The sequence below is a fragment of the Salmo trutta genome, chromosome 28 (assembly GCF_901001165.1).
Source record: "Salmo trutta chromosome 28, fSalTru1.1, whole genome shotgun sequence".
Taxonomy (NCBI): Eukaryota; Metazoa; Chordata; class Actinopteri; order Salmoniformes; family Salmonidae; genus Salmo; species Salmo trutta.
Window position 1 is genome coordinate 14959769 of NC_042984.1, and position 15798 is coordinate 14975566.

A 15798-nucleotide genomic window follows, 5' to 3' on the forward strand; every position below is an offset into this window, starting at 1 on the left:
ACAAAAACAGGTCACAAGTCCTGCAGCTCTGTCACACGCTGGGTCTGTACATAGTCCACAGCTCATCCCTTGGCAGTAGTACTGTAGATTACTTTATCACTAACCTCAACCCAGAGTCTCTCAGAGCGTTCACAGTCAGCCCACTGACACCCTTATCAGTATACTTGAACAGAGCAATATTCAACTATGAGGCATCAAAGACAAAGTAACTGAACAATACTAAAACATGCTACAGAAGGAAAGTAGTGTAGAAACCTTCCAAAAAAAACTATTAGGCAACAAATTCAATCCCTTTTAGACAACTTCCTGGACAAAACATTTCACTGTAATAGTGAAGCTGTAAACTTGGCAGTAGAAAACCTAAACAGTATATTTAACCTTTCAGCTTCCCTATCAAATCAAAAAAAATATCAAGCAGACAACCTAAGAACATTTTAAACAATGACAAATGGTTTGATGAAAAATTCAAAAACCTAAGAAGAAATTAAGAAACCAAAAACATAAAGACACCTTCACTATTGTGAATCACTAAAATAATACAAAAATACACTACGGAAAAAGAAAGAACAGCATTTCAGAAATCAGCTCAATGTAATTTAATAATCCATAGAATCTAACCACTTCTGGGAAAATTGGAACACACTAAACAAACAACATGAAGAGTTATCTATCAAAAACAGAGATGTATGGATAAACCACTTCTCCATTCTTTGGCTCTAAAAAAAAACAACAGCAAAAACAAATGATCAATAACAAGTCTTAAAATCAGCTATCAAGGACTTCCAGAACCCACTGGATTTTCCAATTATATTGAATGAACTACAGGACAAAATACAAACCTTCCAATCCAAAAAGGCCTGTGGCGTTGATGTTATCCTAAATGAAATGATGAAATATACAGACCACAAATTCCAATTGGCTACACTTAAACATCATCCTTAGCTCTGGCATCTCCCCCAATACTTGGAACCAAGGACTGATCCCTCCAATCCACAAAAGTAGAGACAAATTTAACCCTAATAACTTCGGTGGGATATGTGTCAACAGCAACCTTGGGAAAATCCTCTGCATTATCATTGACAGCAAACTCGTACATTTCCTCAGTGAAATCAATGTACTGAGCAAATGTCAAATAGGCTTTTTACCAAATTACTATACGACAGACCACGTATTCACCCTGCACACCCTAATTGGCAAAAAACAAAGGCAAAGTCTTCTCATGCTTTGTTGATTTCAAAAAAGCTTTTGACTCAATTTGGCATGAGGGTCTGCAATACAAATTGATGGAAAGTGGTTTTGGGGGAAAAACATATGACATTCTAAAATCTAACAAGTGTGCAGTTAAAATGGGCAATAAACACACATATTTCTTACCACTGGGCCGTGGGTGAGACAGGGATGTAGCTTGAGCCCAACCCTCTTCAACATATGTATCAACGAATTGGCGAGGGCACTAGAACAGCCTGCAGCTCCCGGCCTCACCCTACTAGAATCTGAAGTCAAATGTCTACTGTTTGCTGATGATATGGTGCTTCTCTCCAGTATCTTCTGCACAGATTCTGCCAGACCCGGGCCCTGACAGTAAATCTCAGTAAGACAAAAAATAATGGTGTTCTGAAAAAGGTCCAGTTGCCATGGACCACAAATACAAATTCCATCTAGACACCGTTGCTCTGGAGCACACAAACAACTATACCTACCTTGGCCTAAACATCAGCACCACAAGTAACTTCCACAAAGCTGTGAATGATCTGAGAGACAAGGCAAGAACGGCTTTCTACGCCATCAAAAGGAACATAAAATTCAAAATCCCAATTAGGATCAGTTACTTGAATAAATTATAGAAACCATTGCCCTTCATGGTTAGTATCCAAGATGGCGTAGCAGTCAGACGTCTTTGTCCTTCGTCTTGTCGTCTCCCGTGTGTGTGTGTGTGTGTGTGTGTGTGTGTGTGTGTGTGTGTGTGTGTGTGTGTGTGTGTGTGTGTGTGTGTGTGTATATGTATGTATGTATGTATGTATGTATGTATGTATGTATGTATGTATGTATGTATGTATGTATGTATGTATGTATGTATGTATGTATGTATATATATATATATATTTACTTACATCTTTTCTTCGCATATCTTTTTATATATTTTTTTCTAAAAACTCAACCTCAAAACACTCTCCTGCATCCCGCCTTACCAATTTAAAAAAAAGAAAGTATTATTTACCTCAAATCTGAAATCCACAACAGAAGCTAGCCAGCGGTTAGCCAGTGGCCAGTTCACTGGGGCGGTGTTGCAATCTACTGCAGAGAGAGCCTGCAGAGTTGTGTCCTACTCTCCAGGTCTGTACCCAAACAATTTGAAATTATACTTTTATCAATCCATCTCTCTAAAAACAAGTTTCTCACCGTTGCCGCCTGCTATAGACCACCCTCTGCCCCCAGCTGTGCTCTGGACACCATATGTGAACTGATTGCCCCCCATATATCTTCAGAGCTGGTGCTGCTAGGTGACCTAAACTGGGACATGCTTAACACCCCAGCCATCCTACAATCTAAGCTTGATGCCCTCAATCTCACACAAATGATCAATGAACCTACCAGGTACCAGCCCAAAGCCGTAAACACGGGCACCCTCATAGATATCATCCTAACCAACTTGCCCTCTAAATACACCTCTGCTGTTTTCAACAAAGATCTCAGCGATCACTACCTCATTGTCTGCATCCGTAATGGGTCAGAGGTCAAATGACCTCCACTCATCACTGTCAAACGCTCCCTGAAACATTTCAGCGAGCAAGCCTTTCTAATCGACCTGGCCCGGGTATCCTGGAAGGATATTGACCTCATCCCGTCAATAGAGGATGCCTGGTTATTTTTTTTATTATTATTTTTTCTAAATGCCTTCCTCACAATCTTAAATAAGCATGCCCCATTCAAGAAATGTAGAACCAGGAACAGATATAGCCCTTGGTTCTCTCCAGACCTGACTGCCCTTAACCAACACAAAAACATCCTGTGGTGTTCTGCATTAGCATCGAACAGCCCCCGTGATATGCAACTTTTCAGGGAAGTTAGAAACCAATATACACAGGCAGTTAGAAAAGCCAAGGCTAGCTTTTTCAAGCAGAAATTTGCTTCCTGCAACACAAACTCAAAAGTTCAGGGACACTAAAGTCCATGGAGAATAAGAACACCTCCTCCCAGCTGCCCACTGCACTGAGGATAGGAAACTCTGTCACCTCCGATAAATCCACTATAATTGAGAATTTCAATAAGCATTTTTTCTACGGCTGGCCATGCTTTCCACCTGGCTACCCCTACCGCGGTCAACAGCATTGCACCCCCCACAGCTACTCGCCCAAGCCTTCCCCATTTCTCCTTCTCCCAAATCCAGTCAGCTGATGTTCTGAAAGAGCTGCAAAATCTGGACCCCTACAAATCAGCCGGGCTAGACAATCTGGACCCTTTCTTTCTAAAATTATCTGCCGAAATTGTTGCAACCCCTATTACTAGCCTGTTCAACCTCTTTCTTGTCGTCTTAGATTCCAAAAGATTGGAAAGAAACTGCTGTCATCCCCTCTTCAAAGGAGGGGATACTCTTGACCCAAACTGCTACAGACCTATATCTATCCTACCCTGCCTTTCTAAGGTCTTCGAAAGCCAAGTCAACAAACAGACTACTGACCATTTCGAATCCCACCGCACCTTCTCTGCTATGCAATCTGTTTCAGAGCTGGTCATGGGTGCACCTCAGCCATGCTCAAGGTCCTAAACGATATCGTAACCGCCATCGATAAGAAACAATACTGTGCTGCCGTATTCATTGACCTGGCCAAGGCTTTCGACTCTGTCAATCACCACATCCTAATCGGCAGACTCAATAGCCTTGGTTTCTCAAATGATTGCCTCGCCTGGTTCACCAACTACTTCTCTGAGTTCAATGTGTCAAATCGGATGGCCTGTTGTCTGGGCCTCTGCTAGTCTCTATGGGGGTGCCACAGGGTTCAATTCTTGGGCCAACTCTTTTCTCTGTATACATGAATGATGTCGCTCTTGCTGCTGGTGATTCTCTGATCCACCTCTACGCAGATGACACCATTCTGTATACTTCTGGCCCTTCTTTGGACACTTAACAACCTTCCAGACGAGCTTCAATGCCATACAACTCTCCTTCCGTGGCCTCCAACTGCTCTTAAATACAAGTAAAACTAAATGCATGCTCTTCAACCGATCGCTGCCCGCACCTGCCCGCCCATCCAGCATCACTTCTCTGGACGGTTCTGACTTAGAATATGTGGACAACTACAAATACCTAGGTGTCTGGTTAGACTGTAAGCTCTCCTTCCAGACTCACATCAAACATCTCCAATCCAAAGTTAAATCTAGAATTGGCTTCCTATTTCGCAACAAAGCATCCTTCACTCATGTTGCCAAACATACCATCGTAAAACTGTGATGTCATTTACAAAATAGCCTCCAATACCCTACTCAATAAACTGGATGCAGTCTATCACAGTGCCATCTGTTTTGTCACCAAAGCCCCATATACTACCCACCACTGCGACCTGTACGCTCTCGTTGGCTGGCCCTCGCTTCATACTCGTCGCCAAACCCACTGGCTCCAGGTCATCTACAAGACCCTGCTAGTTAAAGTCCCCCCTTATCTCAGCTCACTGGTCACCATAGCAGCACCCACCTGTAGCACGCGCTCCAGCAGGCATATCTCTCTGGTCACCCCCAAAGCCAATTCCTCCTTCGGCCGTCTCTCCTATCAGTTCTCTGCTGCCAATGACTGGAACGAACTACAAAAATCTCTGAAACTGGAAACACTTATCTCCCTCACTAGCTTTAAGCACCAACTGTCAGAGCAGCTCACAGATCACTGCACCTGTACATAGCCCATCTATAATTTAGCCCAAACAACTACCTCTTCCCCTACTGTATTTATTTATTTTGCTCCTTTGCACCCCATTATTTCTATTTTGCACTTTCTTCCACTACAAATCTACCATTCCAGTGTTTTACTTGCTATATTGTACTTATTACTTTGCCACCTTGGCCTTTTTTGCCTTTACCTCCCTTATCTCACCTCATTTGCTCACATTGTATATAGACTTATTTTTGTACTGTATTATTGACTGTTTGTTTTACTCCATGTGTAACTCTGTGTTGTATGTGTCAAACTGCTTTGCTTTATCTTGGCCAGGTCGCAATTGTAAATGAGAACTTGTTCTCAACTTGCCTACCTGGTTAAATAAAGGTGAAATAAATAAAATAAAAAATAAAATGGTCTGGGGTTTACTCACCAACCAAGAAGCCGTTAAATTCTACAACCACCTAAAAGGAAGCGATTCCCAAACGTTCCATAACAAAGCCATCACCTACAGAGAGATTAACCTAGAGAAGAGTCCCCTAAGCAAGCTGGTCCTGGGGCTCCGTTCACAAACACAAATAGACCCCACAAAGTCCCAGGACAGAAACACAATTACACACAAAAAAAAAAAAAAGAATTACTTGACACATTGAAAATAATTTACCAAAAAACAGAGCAAACTGGAATGCTATTTGGCCCTAAGTAGAGAGTACACAGTGGAAGAATACCTGACCACTGTGACTGACCCAAAATTAAGGAACGCTTTGAATATGTACAGACTCAGTGAGCATAGCCTTGCTATTGAGAGAGCCGCCGTAGGCAGACTTGCTCTCAAGAGAAGACAGGCTATGTGCACACTGCCCACAAAATGAGGTGGAAACTGAGCTGCACTTCCTAACCTCCTGCCAGATGTATAACCATACTATAGAAACACATTTCCCTCAGATTACACAGACCCACAAAGAATTTGAAAACAAATCCAATTTTGATAAACTCCCATATCTATTGGGTGAAATACCACAGTGTGCCATCACAGTAGCAAGATGTGTGACCTGTTGCCACAAGTTAAGGACAACCAGTGAAGAACAAACACCATTGTCAATACAACCCATATTTATGCTTATTTATTTTCCCTTTTGTACTTTATCTATTTGCACATCGTTACAACACTGTACAAAGCCATAAAATATGACATTTGATATGTCTCTATTTCTCTGAAACTTAGTGATCGTAATGTTTACTGTTAATTTTTGATTGTTTATTTCACTTTTGTTTATTATCTATTTCACTTGCTTTGGCAATGTTAACATATGTTTGCTATGCCAATAAAGCCCTCAATTGAATTAAATGTAATTGAGAGAGGCAGTGTGGCGTGTCCAAAAGTAAAAAACTGAATTGAATTAAATTGCCTCAATTATGTAATTACTCCTGCCTATACAATCATTCAAAATAGGCTAGTACACCAGCAAACATGATTTGGCCCCAGATCATTTGCTTCAAGAAATGTTTTAAATCACAAGCATATAGCCTACAGTTGGAAGGCCCACAATTTGGGCAGAACTCGTGGCAAATACCAAACAAATGATTGTTGAGTTGTGACTGTCAGTGAAAAGCTGCTAATATAGGCCCATGCATATCACAATAATTAAAATACAATCGCGGGAAAACATTGTTTGCAAAGCAATACTAATCTGTCTTCTAGTTATCAAAATTCTCAAATTTGAGTATCTTAGCATCTTATTAACACCAGTGGAGAGCATCGTCTTCAGCCCCAGTGAGTGAGCATATTCACTCTTCATCATTGGGCTAGTGAGTGCCATTTGAAACTTCGTATTTGGACAATAATTTCCTCCTCCAGGTTAAACGTCATATTGTACAATTATCGTCTCCCTTTTAGTAGACCTAGATTAGATGGTTGCATACAAGGCATAGCTGCAAGAATTTGTTTTGAGCAGGGGGTACTGACCAATCACCTTTATAATAAAGCAATGCATGCATCTATGCAGAATAACAAAATCCAATTCCTAATGTGATGACTAGCATAGGACAAGATTTGGTAACAGTATTACTGCAGCCTCATGGCTGTTTGCAAAAAAATGTTGTGCTACTGCAGGAGAGAAATTTGATATTATTCCTATTCCCGTTCACCAAGTTTAGATATGTAAACGAATAGAAAATAGTCAATGTCATATATATTTTAATATCCTGTTTTTTTCTCTCTTCTACCCCTAATTTAATCAAAATAAAACATAGTTTGGAAAGAAAATTGCTATTGCTGTAAAGAGAAGACAATAAAAAGACTAATCTGTCTTTTACAGTACTTATCATAATCTGCAACTTGAGCGAATAGTCTTATTGGCACCAGCGTAGCACTTTGGCCATATCCCCTGTGAGTGCCTTGTGCACGTATTCACTTTTTAGAATTAGGTCAGTTCCACTTGAAACTTTGTTTTGGACGATCATTTCCTCCTCCAGGTTAAATGGACTTCATATTGTACAATTTGTCAGTGTTAGCAATATAGGCCTATAGTACCCTGTCATTTTTGTCGTATTAAAAAATATTCTGCTAATGTCTCTAGACAGAAGGTGTAGTAGAATTGCATGAAATGTGTTTATAAACACAAAAAGAAAGAAGATATGGATCTGATATAGCCTTTAGCCTAGGCCTACTCTATGCCACTACATGCTCAGCCATGCATTGAACACTGCAGTCTTTTTTGCGAACAGTGATTATTATTTGCCTAAATTATGACTATCCAATGCTGTTGTGATTCAGACAATAAAATAAAAAACATGGATGTTACACCACCATGCATCATTCAAGAGCATTAATTCTATTGATGTATAAAACCCTGGCACTAACTTACACTCACCGTCATCAAGGTACATCTGATCCAGGTTCTCCTCCTTGACCGTGACCTGTCCTCCAGGGAGGCTGGCTCTCTGCTCCTCTCTAGGGGGGCATCTCTGGGCTTCCATCCCTCCAGGAGAAGACCTACCCTTGGGCACCACCTTGGGCACGTAGGGCTGCTGCTGGATCACCGTGGTGGGGTAATGCTGGGGGGAGTGGGCCGGGACAGGGGAGTGAGCTTGGGCTCCAGCCTGCTGAGGGAAGCCATCACAGTAGATGATATGCTGCTGGTTGTCAGGCTGGAGAGGTGGAGGGTCGCCTCCCCTGAGCAGGTGTTGGTTGGTTGGGGAGAACTGGATGATGGAGGGGTGTTGGCCCTGGCCCCCTCCGTGTTGCTGCTGGACTGGGGAGCCTGTGTGGACCAGGACAGAGCGGTGTGGGTCGGGCATCATCCCCATCCCTTCAGTCTGCTGGTAGAGCCCTTCGGGGCTGCCGCTCAGACTCTTGCCCCCGCGGGTGTACACAATGGCTGGGCTCTGTTGCTGGAAGCGGGGGTCTGGGCCGGGGGTGGGGAGGCCGGATCGGACCTGCTGGCATGAGGCCATGCTGGAGACCAGGCTGTTGTCTGGATGAATGATCCCCACAGGACTGTGGTGGTAGTAGGACTGCGGGGAAACACCCAGGATCTGGGGCATGGCGAAAGGATAGTCATCCACAGGCTCTGTTTTAATGGAGGGAACTGTGGGAGAGACGGAAGACAACAGAGATATGAGTCATATTGCTTAAAGTAACTACAGCCTACTACACCAAGCATATCAATGTGACATACTAATGACATGGAATAACATTTGACTTGATATCATTCCTACATCATTATATTGTTCTTTCAGAGCACTTAAAGGGGCTCAGAGCCTCCTTATTGCTGATGCTTATGGTACCTACCTGCCAATGGGGTGAATGTGAAGTGCTGTGGCTGGCTGCGCTTCCTCTTCCCGTTGATAACATAGAAGTTCACTTTGGCAGGATGGCAGATAGATGGGTCACGATAGGAAGGGATCTCAACGAACAGCAGACTCTACAAAATTACATCATTTTCAGTTCATATTAATCTGTCACATTTTTATTGATTATAATTGTTTTCAGTTCATAATAATCTGTCACATTATTATTTAAGATTATAATCAGAGTTGATAAAGTAGGACATTATTTTAAATCAAATTAGGAAAAGAAACTAAGACGATCAATCCACACAGTATAATCAGTGACTGGTTTGACCACTGTTTCAGACATGGAGAAGTGGGCCATCTATGAAAGGACTGGTACTCACAGGCTGACATTTATCTTTGTCTACTGTTGTCTCCATCTCCCAAATCTGCTGTCCATCTGCAGAGACAGATAAGGGAAGGGTTGTTTCAGGTCAAATCAATAATTCAGGGTATATTTCAACACCCTATTGGACACAGAAAATACAGGAACACTGAACAAGGAGAGGTAAAAAAAATAAACAATGGTCAAATAATGTGTGCTACTGGTACTATGCTTAAGTTGCTGACCAATGAAAAATGTACTCTAAACAATAACAAATGAACTATTACAGCTGTATCTCTATTGTCTCTTCAACAGATTGTGACAGCATGGGAGGGGATTCTCCACCTGTCTCAGAACACAACGCCTAGTTTAACCCATCACATCACTGTCTTCCTGCCACTAACCCATAGGCCATATGATTAACATGGAGTTAGAGAAGGCTCTTTGTGTCACATAGATTATCTCTCTTTCCTAACCACTTACCCTTCCACCATTCTGCTCACCTACAGCCAAAGACAGCTATATACAATGCCTTTGGAAAGTATTCAGACCCCTTGACTTTTTCCACATTGTTAGGTTACAGCCTTATTCTGAAATTGATTAAATAGTTTTTTCATCAATCTACATACAACACCCCCCAATGGAAAAGAAAAAATGTTAGCAAATATATTTAAAAATAAAAAAAACATAAATATCACATTTACATAAGTATTCAGACCCTTTACCCAGTACTTTGTGGAAGCACCTTTGCCAGTGATTACAGCCTCGAGTCTTCTTGGGTATGACATTATAAGCTTGACACACATGTATTTGGGGAGTTTCTTAATTTATTCTCTGTAGATCCTCTTAAGCTCTGTCAGGTTGGATGGGGAGCACTGCTGCACAGCTATTTTCAGGTCTCTCCAGAGATGTTCGATCGGGTTCAAGTCCGGGCTCTCACTGGGCTACTCAAAGACATATCCCGAAGCCACTCCAACTTTGTCTTGAATGTGTGCTTAGGGTCATTGTCCTGTTGGAAGGTGAACTTTTGCCCCAGTCTGAGGTCCTGAGCGCTCTGGAGCAGGTTTTTTAAAGGATCTCTGTACTTTGCTCTGTTCATCTTTGCCTCGATCCTGACTAGTCTCCCGGTCCCTCCCATTGAAAAACATCCCCACAGCAAGATGTCACCACCATGCTTCACCGTAGGGATGGTGCCAGGTTTCCTCCAGGCGTGACACTTGGCATTTAAGCCAAAGAGTTCAATCTTGGTTTCATCAGACCATGGAATATTGTTTCTCATGGTCTGAGAGTCTTTAGGTGCCTTTTGGCAAACTCAGAGTGGGCTTTCATGTGCCTTTTACCGAGGAGTGGTTTCTGTCTGGCCACTCTACCATAAAGGCCTGATTGGTGGAGTGCTGCAGAGATGGTTGTCCTTCTGGAATGTTCTCTCATCACCACAGAGGGATGCTGGAGACCTGTCAGAGTGACCATCGGGTTCTTGGTCACCTCCCTGACCAAGGCCCTTCTCCCCAGATTGCTCAGTTTGCCCGGGCAGCCAACTCTAGGAAGAGTCTTGGTGGTTCCAAACTTCTTCCATTTAAGAATGACGGAGGCTACTGTTTTCTTGGGGACCTTCAAATCTGCAGACCTTTTTGGGTACCCTTCCCCAGATCTGTATCTTGACACAATCCTGTCTCGGAGCTCTATGGACAATTCCTTTGACCTCATGGCTTGGTTTTTGCTCTGACATACACTGTCAACTGTGGGACCTTATATAATCAAGTTGTAGAAACATCTCAAGGATGATCAATGGAAACAGGATGCACCTGACCTCAATTTCATGTCTCATAGCAAAGGGTCTGAATACTTATGTAAGTAAGGTATGTTTTTTATTTTTAATACATTTGCCAAAAATGTCTAAAAACCTGTTGTTTTCAGCTTGTCATTATGGGGTATTGTGTGTAGATCGCAGAGGATTTTTTTTTAATCAATTTTAGAATAAGGCTCTAACGTAACTTTCTGAAGGCACTGGATTTACCATGAAGTGAAACCATTACCTGACCGTACATTTACCATAACATAGTATGAAATCATACATACAATCACATATGTACTGTGTGTCAAGCAATATTGGTAATATTTTAAAAGTAAAGAAAAGTATATTCTATAAAGAAAGTGTGATGGAGAACATTGGTCCAATGGTTGATACACACTACTGATCAAATTCAGGCCAAACCTGTCTTTAATATCTGAGGCAGTGACTAGGGTCTGGTTTCAATGATGGACTCTTTTTGCATAGATGAACTACGTCACTGCCTACGTTGATAGGGGGAGGGGGGGGTTCCAGGGACTCTCCGAACAAAACACAAGGCAGACATGCCAGAACGTCATGATTCAGAACCAATGTTTGCAGGCAAAACCTATGCAGTGGCTTTAGCTGATGCAAACTAGCCACTTGTGAAATGCACTCATTAAAAATAACTTCCGTGATCTCCATCTTGCTAGCTACTATTTTGTATTTTATTCAAGCGGATAAGGTAGTGACATACACAGTGACGCAGTTCCTCTATGCCAAAGGAGTTCATCACTGAAACCAGACCCTAGTCACTGTGTTTCCTAGGGTCAGGTTTTTGAGACTAAAAACCTGTCTGGGTATGAAGAGATTTTAGAGGAGATACTAACCCACTTGTTTTACACCATGTTTTATGTATTCCAATACTCTGATATTGTTGATTTTGACAACTGTCATACTGTAAGGCATTGCTTGAAACTCAAGGTTAGGTTTTGCTCAGCAATGTAACATTTATGTGCTGAACATATTTAATGTGCTGGGAACCTCCCATCGTAGGTGTTGTTGCTGTTATCTGCATTTAGCTGTTGGTGTCATTTTATTTTCTTATATTATATTGCAGTAATTTAAAACTGGAAAAGTTGAAAGGTCAACAACTTGTTGGAAATGACGCTGATGAGTTCATGTCACTAGGCAGGTTTCCATTGACTCAGGTTTATTCGACAAAAGCAAAGTTGCAAAAAAAATGATTGTGACGTGGAATGGAAACGGCAGATACAGTGGCTTGCGAAAGTATTCACCCCCCTGGCATTTTTCCTATTTCATTGATGTCATGACTTCCGCCGTAGTTGGTGCCTCTCCTTGTTCAGGCGGCGTTCGGCGGTCATCGTCACCGGCTTTCTAGCTATCACCGATTCATGTTTCTTTGTCCATTTGTTATGTCTTGATTGTTCACACCTGATTCCCATCTCGTTATGATTATTTCCCTATTTAAACCCTCTGGTTCTCATGATGTTTTGTGCGTTATTGTTCTCGTTTGTCGTGTTAGTTGTGTTTTGTCAAGATTGTTTATCCCTGCGTGGATTTTTACTTTAGAAAAACTCATAAGTCAATTACGTTATTTTACTCATTTCTGTGTCCTGCGCTTGACTCTTTTCCTCACCTCCATTATACTGACACCGACAATTGCCTTACAACCTTGAATTAAAATAGATTTTTGGGGGGTTTGTATCACTTGATTTAGACAACATGCCTACCACTTTGAAGATGCAAAATATTTTCTGTGAAACAAGCAAGTAATAAGACAAAAAAAAACTGAACTTGAGCGTGCGTAACTATTCCCCCCCCAAAAGTCAATACTTTGTAGAGCCACCTTTTGCAGCAATTACAGCTGCAAGTCTCTTGGGGTGTGTCTCTATAAGCTTGGCACATCTAGCCACTGGGATTTTTGCCCATTCTTCAAGGCAAAACTGCTCCAGCTCCTTCAAGTTGGATGGGTTCCGCTGGTGTACAGTAATTTTTAAGTCATACCACAGATTCTCAATTGGATTGAGGTCTGGGATTTGACTAGGCCATTCCAAGACATTTAAATGTTTCCCCTTAAAACCACTCGAGTGTTGCTTTAGCAGTATGCTTAGGGTCTTTGTTCTGCTGGAAGGTGAACCTCCTTCCAAGTCTCAAATCTCTGGAAGACTGAATCAGGGTTCCCTCAACAATTTATATGTATTTAGCGCCATTCATCATTCCTTCAATTCTGACCAGTTTCCCAGTCCCTGCCGATGAAAAACATCCCCACAGCATGATGCTGCCACCACCATCCTTCACTGTGGGGATGGTGTTCTCGGGCGATGAGAGGTATTGTGTTTGCGCCAGACATAATGTTTTCCTTGATGGGCAAAAAAACTCAATTTTAGTCTCATCTGACCAGAGTACCTTCTTCCATATGTTTGGGGAGTCTCCTACATGCCTTTTGGCAAACACCAAACGTGTTTTCTTATTTTTTTCTTTAAGCAATGGCTCTTTCTGGCCACTCTTCCAGTAATACCCAGCTCTGTGGAGTGTACGACTTAAAGTGGTCCTATGGACAGATACTCCAATCTCCGCTGTGGAGCTTTGCAGCTCCTTCAGGGTTATCTTTGGTCTCTTTGTTGCCTCTTTGTTGCCTCTCTGGTCAGTGAGTTTTGGTGGGCTGCCCTCTCTTGGCAGGTTTGTGGTGCCATATTCTTTCCATTTTTCAATAATGGATTTAATGGTGCTCTGTGGGATGTTCAAGATTTTGGATATTTTTTTATAACCCAACCCAACTTCTCCACAACTTTGTCCCTGACCTGTTTGGAGAGCTCCTTGGTCTTCATGGTGCCCCTTGCTTAGTGGTGTTGCAGACTCTGGGGCATTTCAGAGCTGGTGTACAGTTGAAGTCGGAGGTTTACATACACTTAGTTTGGAGTCATCATACACTCATTTTCAACCACTCCACACATTTCTTGTTAACAAACTATATTTTTGGCAAGTCGGTTAGGACATCTACTTTGTACATGACAAGTAATTTTTCCAACAATTGTTTACAGACAGACTTTTTCACTTATCATTTAATGTATCACAATTCCAGTGGGTCAGAAGTTTACATACACTAAGTTGACTGTGCCTTTAAACAGCTTAGAAAATTCCAGAAAATGATGCCATGGCTTTAGAAGCTTCTGATAGGCTAAATGACATAATTTGAGTCAATTGGAGGTGTAGCTGTGGAAGTATTTCAAGGCCTACCTTCAAACTCAGTGCCTCTTTGCTTGACATCATGGGAAAATCAAAAGAAATCAGCCAAGACCTCAGAAAACAATTGTAGGCCTCCACATATCTGGTTCATCCTTGGGAGCAATTTCCAAACACCTGAAGGTACTACGTTCATCTGTACAAACAATAGTACGCAAGTATAAACACCATGGGACCACGCAGCCGTCATACCGCTCAGGAAGGAGACGCATTCTGTCTCCTAGAGATGAACGTACTTGGGTGCGAAAAGTGCAAATCAATCCCAGAACAACAGCAAAGAACCTTGTGAAGATGCTGGAGGAAACAGGTACAAAACTACCTATATCCACAGTAAAATAAGTCCTATATTGACATAATCTGAAAGGCTGCTCAGCACGGAAGAAGCCATTGCTCCAAAACCGCCATAAAAAAGCCTACGGTTTGCAGACTACGGTTTACAACAAAGATCGTACTTTTTGGAGAAATGTCCTCTGGTCTGATGAAACAAAAAGAGAACTGTTTGGCCATAATGACCATTGTTATGTTTGGAGGAAAAAGGGTGGGGCTTTCAAGCCGAAGAACACCATCCCAACCGTGAAACACGGGGGTGGCAGCATCATGTTGTGGGGGTGCGTCGCTGCAGAAGGGACTGGTGCGCTTCACAAAATAGATGGCATCATGAGGAAATAAAATTATGTGGATGTATTGAAGCAACATCTCAAGACATCAGTCAGGAAGTTAAAGCTTGGTCGCAAATGGGTCTTCCAAATGGACAATGACCCCAAGCATACTTCCAAAGTTGTGGCAAAATGGCTTAAGGACAACAAAGTCAAGGTATTGGAGTGGCCATCAAAGTCCTGACCTCAATCCTATAGAAAATGTGTGGGCAGAACTGAAAAAGCGTGTGCGAGCAAGGAGGCCTACATCCTGACTCAGTTACACCAGCTCTGTCAAGAGGAATGGGCCAAAATTCACCAAACTTATTGTGGGAAGCTTGTGTAAGGCTCTACAAAATGTTTGACCCAAGTTAAATAATGTAAAGGCAATGCTACTAAAATCTAATTGAGTGTATGTAAACTTCTGACACACTGGGAATGTGATGAAAATAATAAAAGCTGAAATAAATCATTCTATTATTATTATTTCACATTTTTTAAATAAAATTGGTGATCCTAACTGACCTAAGACAGGGAATTTTTACTAGGATTAAATGTCAGGAATTGTGAAAAACTGAGTTTAAATGCATTTGGCTAAGGTGTATGTAAACTTACAACTTCAACTGTATATACATGTATCCTGAGATCATGTGACAGATCTTGTCACATATTGCACACAGGTGGACTTTATTTAACTAATTATGTGACTTCTGAAGGTAATTTGTTCCGCCAGATCTTATTTAGGGGCTTCTTAGCAAAGGGGATGAATACATATGCACCCACCACTTTTCCGTTTATTTTTCGAATTTTCTGAAACAATTTATTTTTTTCATTTCACTTCACCAATTTGGACTATTTTGTGTATGTCCATTACATGAAATCCAAATAAAAATCAATTTAAATTAAAAGGAACAAAATAGGAAAAACGGCAAGGGGAATTAATACTTTTGCAAGGCACTGTACAGGAGATATTTTTTTAAAGATCAAATACATTTTTATCCGTTTGACAGGGGTGGAATTTTCTTTTGTTTTCCTTTCTGTATTGCGACAAATGATTATGGAAATTGCGTTTTTTGAATAAATTATGATTGCTGAATAC

The 15798-nt window shown here is 41.6% G+C and overlaps 1 protein-coding gene across 4 annotated transcripts in view; it reads right to left on the bottom strand.

The window, feature by feature from the left end:
* LOC115165591 (nuclear factor of activated T-cells, cytoplasmic 2) overlaps positions 1 to 15798 on the bottom strand; it is a 56128-nt gene that overhangs the window by 12247 nt on the left and 28083 nt on the right. For 3 of the 4 annotated variants that reach the window (XM_029718800.1, XM_029718798.1, XM_029718797.1), the window contains exons 7-9: positions 9046 to 9101; positions 8661 to 8793; positions 7735 to 8457 (exon numbers count right to left, since the gene is read on the bottom strand). In XM_029718800.1, the coding sequence (XP_029574660.1) occupies positions 7735 to 8457; positions 8661 to 8793; positions 9046 to 9101 (912 nt within the window). The remainder of the gene's footprint in view (positions 1 to 7734; positions 8458 to 8660; positions 8794 to 9045; positions 9102 to 15798) is intronic. The other variant, XM_029718799.1, reaches the window with a different exon arrangement.